The following is an 11,080-nucleotide window of genomic DNA, read 5'->3' on the forward strand; positions in this document are numbered from 1 at the left end:
GGAGATCCTCCTTTAGTCTTTTCTCTTGTTGATTTGTAGTTTGATTCATGTGACTGGAGAACACATTTTAGTGGTTTTCATTTTTATGTATTATGGGTTGTTTCTGGGCTCAAGAGTATGGTCTGTCTTGGCCATGTGTTTTTGGTGTAATGTTGCTGGGCAGTCTATTCTCACTATTGGTCAGATCTTGTTGGTTGATGAGTATCCTTGAACTCTGGATACATGCTGATTTTCTGTCTAGTTCTGTCCCTGACCTGGTGGATTCTTGTGTTCTCTACCAGAAGAATCAGGCAAAGGCAGTGTCACAAGAACAAGCCTTCTTATTGGAGGTTTCTGCTGCAGCCAAAAGGAAAACAACATTGAGCAGACTATTAGGTTGGCTCAAGCAAAGGATAATGTGTGCAGCTTTTATGGCATCTACTGGGTTAACAGGAACTTGGTCTCTTGATATCATCACATTTAAAGTTGGTACTTCAGTTGTGCCTGCACTCTTCTATTCTTCTTCATGTGTTGCATGCTTTTTTACTACCTTAAGTCTCCACACAAGAGACTGAGTATTATAAGGTAAAGGTAACTTAAGTGATTAGTCTACACATACATTTGTTCCTTATCACTTGGGAAAGTACTCAGTATTATTTGTAGAACAGAGCAGGCTGTTTTTCTTTCTCCCTGGGTTTGATGTTAATGACTCTGTCTGATTCTGACCCTTTTTAAAGTATTTCTTTTTTTTTTTTTTTTTTTTTTTTTTTTTAGTGAGAGAGGAGAGAGAGAGAGAGAAAGAATTTTTAATATTTATTTTTTAGTTCTCGGCGGACACAACATCTTTGTTGGTATGTGGTGCTGAGGATCAAACCCGGGTCGCACGCATGCCAGGCGAGCGTGCTACCACTTGAGCTACATCCCCAGCCCTCTCCCCAACTCTCTCTTAAAAGAAAAAAGAAAATTGACCCTTTTATTGCTATATGATTTTTTTCTGTCTGGTAATTTTCTGTGTTGTAAAATGTACTTTATCTAACTTCTGTCCTCTTTTTTCTCTGAATTAATGTTTACGTAACTTTTTCTACCCTTTTTTCAACCTATGTCATTATAATCAATGTAAATTTTTTGAGTTCCTTATAGTTGGGTCATATTTTTAAATCTGCTCTGCTAATTTCTCTCTTTAAGTTTGTGTATTTAGATTATAGGCATTTAATGTAATTGTTGTTATATCAGGTCTTAATTCTTCCATTTTATGTTTTCCTTTCTATTTGTCCTAGGGGATTTTGGTTTTGGGGACACCCCCCCCCCCGGATTTTGTTTGTTCCTTTTGTTTCTGTTCTCTTTTTCCTGCCTTCTTGTGGGCTAGAGTGGAGTTGTTGTTGTTGTGTTGTTGTTGTTGTTTTCTATAGTGTTTTTGAATATATTTCTTGGAAAAGCCTTTTTAGTGGTTGCTGTATTATATTATATTTACATAAATTGTCACAGTCTTATCAGTTTCAGTGAAATACAGAGATCTTACCTCATTTTATGTTCTTCTGCTCTCCCCCTTCAATATATATGGCTTATGAATTTTCTGTGCATATATTTAGAACCACATCTTTCAGTAAAAGAATTGTTGCTTCAATAGAACAGAGGCATTTGCTGCCCTAGAAACCACTTTAATATGAGTTGTATGATAAAATGTCCAAAGTACAAGTGTAAATATTTTTTTTGTCTATCAGGGTTCTTATTTGAAAGTGTGCTTTCTCCATTCCCCCTGTAAGTAAGAGTCGAATGGTCCCGAGAGCTGATGAAGGATTTGCACACTTGCCCCCGAAAAAGCAAGCTCCTCCTGGTGTCTCAGGGGCACTGGCGCCTCCAGGTGGCAAATCCACACCTTGCCTAGAGAAACACGGGTGCTGATAACTGCCCGTCACACGTGGGAGACAGACACACACAGCATGAGTGCAAACAGGGATATTTGTGTGTTTGTCAAACCCAGACAACGGTGGATTTGGCCATCCCTGGATGATGAGGTCAAATGTGAATATGTGTAAAAGTGCTTTTCATGATGTGCATTGCTATGGGAAAAATCCAAACTGCTGTAGTTTTCCATTTCTACTGTATTTCGGTTGCAACCTATTTTTAATAAACTTTGTATGTATTTAAGTGTAAAAAAAAAAAAAAAGAATTGTTGCTTCAACTATAAAACATAATTTAGAAAACTCAAGAAGGAAAGCTATTATATTTACTTACATTTTTGTTTCCTGTGTTTTTTCTTCCTTCCCCTTGTTCTAAGATTCCTTCTTTCATTGCTTCCTTTCTATTGAGAAAACAAACTAAGCTTGCCTTCGGGCTGGGGATGTGGCTCAAGCGGTAGTAGCGCGCTTGCCTGGCATGCATGTGTGCCGCCCGGGTTGGATCCTCAGCACCACATAGAAACAAAGATGTTGTGTCCGCCAAGAACTAAAAAATAAAAAATAAATAAATATTAAACAATTCTCTCTCTCTCTCTCTCTTTAAAAAAAGAAAAGAAAAGCTTGTCTTCGTTGACACTCCTCTGCCTGCAGAAGGTTGGGGTAATGTTGGTGCAGGTAAAAGTTTAGGCCCCCCAGGAGGCCTCCATTAATATATGAATGGAAACCCTCATTCCTCTTGGACAGAGGTTGTTAGCATTCCTCATTCAATACTTGGTCTCCAATAGCACCATACTGAGGTTGTGCCTTTTTGATGATAATGGAAGTCTTTTCCCTCCACTAAACCTCTTCTGACCCCTCTTCACCAGTGGCAGTTGGAGGGCACCCTGATCCTGCGGGGTGCAGGTGGACTCCAGTCTCCCCATGTGGTTTTCTTTGCTTCTGTGGGAGGTGGAAGGTGGGAATAAAATCTCTATTCTCTGTTTGGCCTCGCAAACCACCCTGGCAGGATTAGGGGCTATTCCATACAGTCATACAGAAATGGACATTTATGCTCCCTCTTCAACCTTTGGTGATATAAGTAGGGATGGGGCCATAACATTTCTGTGGTGCGTGGCTGTAAGAGAGTGCTTATTGTCTAAATATTATCTTTTGAACCTTTCCTAGTCCTTTGTCTAGAGGAAGCAGGCGTTTGTCCTTTTTTTTTTTTTTTTTTTTTTTTTTTTTTTTTTTTTGGTCTGCACCTATAGGCATTTCTGGGTTCTCAGTTCCATATTTGAAATATCAGGAAATAAAAAACCCAGAAGACCCATTGCTGTGTTTCCCTTTAATCTCAAGGGTCCTAGCTGATGTGCTGTCTTCTGTTTACCTTTCAGAGATATTTGTTTTATATAAAATGACCATTGCTTTTAGTTGTGCTTAGTGGGAAGAATAAGAGAAAATATATCTTCATCTTCCTGGAAGCAGAAGTCTTCTTCTGAGTCTTTTTTTTTTCACAGGATGGCACTTGTCTAATAAAATTTTTTATTGTTTGACATTGGATTAAAAGAATGTATTCCATGGCTAAACTAACATAAAATGCACAAATATTTTCTAAAAAGTGATAGATGGATGAACAGAATTATTTTGTTTAGTATAAGAAGGTAAAACTTTTAAATCTAACCTTATTTTCTGTGCCTAGGTTGGGGCAAATACTATGGATAATCCTCTGTTGAAGTACAGTGCAAAAGATTACTTCTTTAAAGCAGCTCTCTGTCACTTTATAGTAGATGAGTTGAATGCCAAGGTAAGGAGTCTTTTTCTGATATGGTTTATCCTTGAGAACAGGTACTCTGTTATTCTTGATGTCATTTCATGTGGGTATTGGTAGTAGCAAGATTAAACTGGGCAAATTAAAAATAATAATTTTGGGCCAGGTGCAGTAGCGCCTACCTGTAATTCCAACAGCTCACAAGGCTGAGGCAGGAAGATTATTAAAAGTTCAAAGCCATCCAGCCTCTCAGCAACCTAGGCTCTAAGCAACTCAGTGAGACCTTGTCTCTAAATAAAATATTTTAAAAGGGCTGGGGATGTGGCTCAGTGGTTAAGCATCCCTGGGTTGAATCCCCTGTACCAAAAAATAATAATAAAAATTTTATGGTTAACAACTACCAAAACAATACTTAAAATTTTCCTTAAGTAATTTTGCTTTTGAAAAGAATTAGGGAACTAAGAGGGAGACAATTAATAGAATAATGTTCTTTTAAGAAAAAAAAAAAGAAAACTTAGAAATGGAGTTAGAATGCAAATTGGAAAAAGTAGAAATGCAAAGTGAAGACAAAGGCAAGGACCCAGGCAGCCTTGGTGTTCACTGAAGAGCAGAATTAAAGCCACTGAGAGAAAAATATTCTAGAGTCCTTCAACCTCAAGCAGTAATCTAAATGTGGTTTATTTGGTGTTTATACAGTGTTCTCCCATGAATGGATGAACACACACCTGGCTGTGACCTTTTGAGAATTATATTTTGACCATAATGTCTTCACAGCAGCCTAATTAAAAAAAAAAAAAAAAAAAAGTTTAGAAATTTATTCTCAATTAAAATTGAAAATTCAAAAATAAATAGGTTTCTGTGTTGATTCTGATGTTGGGTCTAACTTATTAAACATTTAAATGGGATTGTAGATAAATCTTACTGAAGTACATAGAAAATTGAAATCTTGTTTCCTAGTTTAGCAAGTCTGACACTGATGAGTGGTCTTTCCTCCCTCAGCTTGCCCTTGAGAAATATGAGGAAATGTTTCCAGCATTTACTGATTCAAGAGAATGTAAATTATTGAAAGTAAGTAATAACAGAACTTTACAGGAAAAAAAAAAAAAAAACAACAACTTTGCAACACCGTAAGTGGGACTGGCTTTAAAATGAAATTTTAATTGATAAATCTGCTAAGGGGGCCTGGTATTGTCCTGCTTTTTCATAATAGGTATTCAGATGTCATGAGGTTCAACGATGTCAGTGCTGTGTTCTGAAACAAACAATGTGAAAATTTTAATATAAAAGCTAGACCCCTAATTTGGATAATTCTTATACTTAAATTTCTTCAACTTTTTAAGATGCTTGGCAACATCAGTATGATACCACGGCTATTTCTGGGTTGAAGTATCCATTTACAAATGGGACATTTTTGGCCTTAGCCAACCTAATTTCTTCATTTTTTTTTTTTAATGTCTCCAGAAACTTCTAGAAGCTCATGAAGAACAGAACAGTGAAGCTTACACTGAAGCAGTAAGTTTTACCTTTGGAATATGATATATTTTTTGAAGGTTTATGTTATAGAAACTTTCATTGTGTGAGTTCTAGACTTTTATTTAAATGTGATTTTAGTTCCATACCTCCATTTGTGTTTTCCAAGTAATGTGTTATATATCTCACAAGTCAGACAGCCTACAGTCTTTTAACCAAGCACCATGCTGAAATTCCAATAGTATTTAGTCCTGTTTGACTTATGCTCATAACTAATATAGCTCTGAGGCTACTTCAGGGGCTAATGTCCCATACTGTTATATAGCTATTTTAATGTTTATTTTTGAAAATTATCTCATCTATAAGTAAGTATAAAGTAAATTTAGTTAAAGTACAGTTGAAAATATAAAAACCATATACTGGGTTTTTTATATTTGTGGTATAAAATAACACAAATATAGTTTTTTGTTTTGTTTTGTTTTAGTACTGGAGATTGAACCCAAGAGTGATTTACCATTGAGCCACATCCCCAGCCTTTATTTTTTATTTTACTTTATTTTTTATTTTTTGAGACAGGGTCCCATGAAGTTGTTTTGAGCCTTGCAAAGTTGCTGAGGCTGGCTTTGAACTTGTGATCCTCCTGCTCCAGTTTGCTGAGTCACTGGGATTACAGTCATTTGCCACTGTGCCTGGCATGTTTTGTTTTTTATGATTGTCTTCTTCCTGTTCTCCCATCTTTTGCTGTCTTATGTTTAGAATCAAGTGGATTTCTTAATGTCCTCTGTTTATATGTTCATCATATCCCTGAAGTTATAGGGAAAAGGAATATTTTCCTATTTAAATTTTCCTCCCAAACTAATCTCATCCTGTTATTTTATTCTTTGGTAATGCATTGAAATGCATTAAAGGAATTCTGCTTCCACACCTCCTATCTCTGCAGTTATGTTATTCTAAGAACATTAAACTTTTCCATGTTTTTTCTAATTGTTATGCTACATACAGTTTCTTCCATCACATTGAGTGTACTCCTCCAGTTATAATTTTTGCCGTGTGTGTTTGCATACAGAGCAATATAAAAGCACAGGAACTTGTCACTAGTACCATCAAAATAATCTCAGGGTGGGACTGGGGCTTTGGCTTAGTGGTAGAGTACTTGCCTAACACACGAGGCACTGGGTTCGATCCTCAGCACCACATAAAAATGAAATAAAGATAGTGTGTCCACCTTCAACTAAAAAATTAATATTTTATTTATGATTTTTTAAATACTTTTTTAGTTCTAGATGGACACAATACCTTTATTTTATTTATTTATTTTTATTTGGTACTGAGGATCAAACCCAGTGCTTCACAAGTGCTGGGCAAGCGCTTTACCACTAGTCACAACCCCAGTCCTAAAAAATAAAGATTTTTTTAAAAAATAGTCTCAGGATAATGAAAAAAAAAAAAAAAAAACTTTTAATGAAGAAAGTTATTAACTAGAATGAATAATTTCTAATGAAGAGTGTTGGTGGTTGTTATAAAATATTTGAACAGTGCTTTGTTCAAAACACTGTTTTTTCAAAGAATTGTATACTACATCCAGTATTTATTTCATTGTTTTGCACTTTGAATATATACTCAATGTGTGTATACACATTTCGACTGCTTGAAATGTGATTGAATGTATTTCCATGGAATAATCTCTGTTCCTCTTTCCTTAATATAGGTGAAGGAGTTTGACTCAATATCACGCCTGGATCAGTGGCTGACCACCATGTTACTTCGTATCAAAAAGTCCATCCAAGGGGACGGGGAAGGAGATGGAGACCTAAAATGAAATGTTTGTCTTTGTGGCATGCAGCTAACTCCTTTAGTTTTATCTTAGGGCCAAGTGGTCTTTATGGGATGCCCATTTAATGGCTTCATTTTGTTGCATATGAGCCAGTCTATGTGTATTGTTCAAGCTCACCACTTCTGTGTTACTGTGAAATGGTCAAATTGGAGGCTCCTCCTGTTCATGTGGTTATGACAACCAAAGTATATTTCATGCTTGTCAGTATCCCCAGAGTTTTCTTTAAGAAGAACTTCAGAATCTTATCCCTGATATTTACAGATCCCATGTTTGATGTTGCCACATGTTTTTATGTCTTTTTTCTTGGACTGTAGTCCTCTATCCAATTGTTCTAAGAGATGCTTTGCAAATACTCTGTATATTGGGCATCTAGATGTATTTAAATGTGTGTGTTTAGTTCAGGTAGTTATTAGGAATGCGTTTTTAATTTTGTTAGAAATTGTTTATTTCTGTTCTGTGATTATTTTGACGGTACTAGTGACAAGTTTCTTTGCTTTTTGTATTGTTCTGTATGCTCACATATGCATGGCATAAATTTTAGAGCAGCTGGGATCTTGTTGGTATCACTTGCATTGTGAGGAAAAGAAGTCTCTGGTAAGTACTTTTTTGTATATGGATAAATGTCCAGGTGGACTTGATAATTTGGCCTGAACACACACACTCAAATATGTAAGATCTGTGAAAGACAGAATTTTTCTTTACCCACCTTTAGTTGGGGTGGAAATCCCTTTCTTTACCTTTGCATAAAAGTGTTTTAAATCGTCACATCCTTTTCTTCATTTTCATATGTATATAGTTACCCACATTGAGCTGTTGAGCTTCCCTTGAGCTGCCCTATTTACCATGATTGTGTGAATCTTGATCAGGGCTGGATGGGTGATCCCAGTTGGAGCTTGAGAATATTTGTGATTCGCCTGTTCAACATGTAGATTAGGTGGGTTCAGCATGACACAGAAGTTTGTGCCTGGTTGGGCAAGAACCCTGTGTCTGAGGAGACTTGGTTTTTCATTGATAGATCTCTGTCCTACTTGCTTGGCTTACATAACATATGTATGTTCTCTTGATTTGAGAACTTGATCCCTAGTTACTTTATATGCAGATAATGTACTATAGAAATGGTCTTGTTTTCTGAATCTTCTTTGTATATTTTATGCTGAAATGATTTGTTTGAGGTGCATATGTTGCCAGGCATAACTCACAGTCTTTTCTAAATTGTGCTGCTGCCATGAGTGACAGTTATATGAAACTTCCTATGTTTTGTCAAAATAGTAGGTTGTATTGCAATGGTGTTCTCATTTTTGGATGGCCCCTTCACTTTGACTGCTGAAATGTGATTGAGTAGAAGTGAATGGATATTACCAGGTCAGGGGCTGTGTGAGGAGAGTTTGAGGATAGGTGAGTAGCTTGGGTCAGTCTAGGTTAAAAGAGGAAGTGCGGGAGATCAAGTTGGAAAGGGCCCATCAAAAGGGAGCTGCAAAGACTTTGTGACCCAACATGGTGGTTATATGCATGAGGTGTCCTGGGAAAGCAGAAAACTCAGTGATGTCAGTGGAGGAAATGGGCTCCAGACGCCAATGCAGATTCCCTCTTGGTTTAAAATATCTGGGGTTCTTAAGTAAAAACTGGTTATCTCTGAAAACTAAATTTGGAGTGAGCCTGTTGGTGCTTCTTGACTCCATGTTAGAATTGGTTCTTGTTGTTGTACCTAATGTGTTCTTCAGCCCACCACATGATGTTTGTGAAAACAAGGTGTTGGGAGTAGTTCTGTAGCTCAAGTCTTCTGGGTCTGAGTCAATTCTAGGAGGAAGGCATTTGAATACCAGCCAGTGTGTTGTGTCAGCACTATTCAAGAAGTGTGTGTCCACTTGTTAAAAAGAGAACTGGTCTGATCATTTAAAGTAAAAACCAAGTGATGCCTTTCAGGGCAACCGTTTAACTTTCAGCATGGTCCCCTAACTGACTCCTGTCTGAAGAAGAGGCTTTTTTTTTTTTTTTTTTTAAATAGTGTTTGTACCATTTTGCTATGCTGATCAGAGAGTCTCTTGTTTGTATTAAAACAAATTCTGGGATCAGTGTCTGGGTTAAGAAACAATTTTTGTTTTTAATATTTCACATTAAACAAACAAAAGTAATTATAATGTTAATAACAAACCTGCTAGAAGACAAAAGGAAAATCAGAAGAGCCCAGACAATAGTGTGCAAACTCACTTTCTTCAAATGTCCCATGAGTACAGTGGCATGTCTCAAGATGCCTAGAAGTTACGCTTTCCACACTTGTAGTTATTTATGAACAAAATAGAATGATCATTTATGTAACAGTTCTTGTACTTTAGCAAAACTGGGTTAGTTCACAGTTGAAGTCAGTTCAAATTTCTTACAGGAAAGCTTTGCTTTTTGTGGCAACATTTTTATATAAGCTTGTGTGAATTCCTTTTTTATTTAATGATCTGAACACAGTATTTTTGCACAATTGTGACCATGTGTGGTGGTGTCACTATAACCAAAGTCTATGCACCAGCCCTTGTGCATTTATTGTTCCCTCTGGTATTATGCATTTAAAATGTCCAAATCCAAACCTTTGTGACTTTCTTTGGAGGACCTGGCAGCACAGCATGCCCCCGTGACCTGCCCACTGTGGTGTGACCAGTAGCAGGCTTCCTGCCCAGTGACGTCCTGAGTTGCTCTCAGGCAGGGGATTACATTATGAAAACTAACCATGTAACATTAAACCTACCCTAGCAGAAAGAATATGTTTTATGTGAACCTGTACAGTAAATAAAGTGGAAACTATGAGTAATATTTTGACTAGTTTTTCTTAGCAAAATTGACACAGATCAAAAGTAGCTTCCTTTCCTTCAAATTGTCCTGTCATTGTCTAAGGCCGTGCCATTAATATTCTGTAGGCTCTCTGAACCTCAGTCACTTGATGGCACCTTGGGGCACTGCAGTGATTTTGCAGGGTGAGCTTTTTTTTAAAAAATATTTTTAATATATATGGACCTTTATTTTATTCATTTATTTGTATGTGGTGGTGAGGATCAAACCCAGTGCCTCACACATGCTAGGCAAGTGCTCTACCACTGAGCCACAATCTCAGCCCAAGGGTGAGCTTTTTTATTTTTATTTTTTAGTTTTTTAGTTTTAAGGACACAATGCCTTCATTTTATTTATTTATTTTTATGTGGTGCTAAGTGAGCTAGGCAAGTGCTCTACTGCTGAGCTGCAACCCCAGCCCCCATCCCCAGGGTGATCTTTTTAGAAGGAAGCGATGGTGCCTTCTTGTTGATGCAGGACACTAAGTGTGCATAGTAACTGCTAACTTCCCCTTCTCATCCTTCTTGAATCCTTTGGGCTCTGTAGTTACTTGCAAAGTTGAGGGAGGAATCTCTTTGCCAGAAAACTGTTAAGGAACCCCAAAACCGGATTGCCCCCTGCCTCCCCAAGAAAGTAAGGTGATTTGGGCAGTGTGGGCATTTAATTGAATTTTACAGGTATCTCTACAGGGACAGTAGATGCCTCTGGGAAAGGGTCATGCTCAGTGACCACTAGGACCTGAAGTTCTGGGAAGGAAGAGGACCTGTGGGGGACAGTATAAGCCAATTTATCCTATCATCCTGTCATGGAGCATTAACTTTGGGTCCTAGAGCATTTTCACAAGCAGAGCACAGCAGCACATACCTATAATCCCAATGACTTGGAAAGCTGATGCAGAAGGACTTTACAGTCCAGGCCATACTTGGCAACAAAATATAAAAGGCTAGGGATGTAGTTTAATGGTATAATTCAATTGAATCTTAGATTCAATCCCCAGCACCACAATAAATATATATTATACATATATACACATACACGTTTATGTGTGTATGTATGTATATATATTTTTTAATGTATATTTTTACATATATTTATAAATACATATATTTATGTATATTTTTTTAAATCAAAGTGAATTTTTAAAAAATGAATGGTAGAACAGACCATTCCAATAATTCTGAGAAGTTGACATTTGAAAGTCTAATCTTCCATATGTGTCTTTTCAGAGTCAGTTTCCTAACTTGTGCACCTTCATCAGAGTTCTATACAGATGGTCATAGTGAATGGTTTCTGAGGCTGTTCAGGGGACATGCTGGATGGCTCTGGCCTTCTCCATTC

At 37.0% G+C, this 11,080-nt stretch overlaps 1 protein-coding gene across 2 annotated transcripts in view; it reads left to right on the plus strand.

The window, feature by feature from the left end:
• Window positions 1-9,725, plus strand: part of Napb (NSF attachment protein beta) — a 45,203-nt gene extending 35,478 nt beyond the window's left edge. For both annotated transcript variants that reach the window (XM_077799420.1, XM_077799421.1), the window contains 4 exons: window positions 3,556-3,660; window positions 4,624-4,692; window positions 5,086-5,136; window positions 6,803-9,725. In XM_077799420.1, coding sequence (XP_077655546.1) covers window positions 3,556-3,660; window positions 4,624-4,692; window positions 5,086-5,136; window positions 6,803-6,913 — 336 coding nt within the window. In that variant the 3' untranslated portion in view covers window positions 6,914-9,725. The remainder of the gene's footprint in view (window positions 1-3,555; window positions 3,661-4,623; window positions 4,693-5,085; window positions 5,137-6,802) is intronic.
• The last annotated feature ends 1,355 nt before the right edge of the window (window positions 9,726-11,080 follow it).

The sequence above is a fragment of the Urocitellus parryii genome, chromosome 6 (genome assembly GCF_045843805.1).
Source record: "Urocitellus parryii isolate mUroPar1 chromosome 6, mUroPar1.hap1, whole genome shotgun sequence".
NCBI lineage: Eukaryota > Metazoa > Chordata > Mammalia > Rodentia > Sciuridae > Urocitellus > Urocitellus parryii.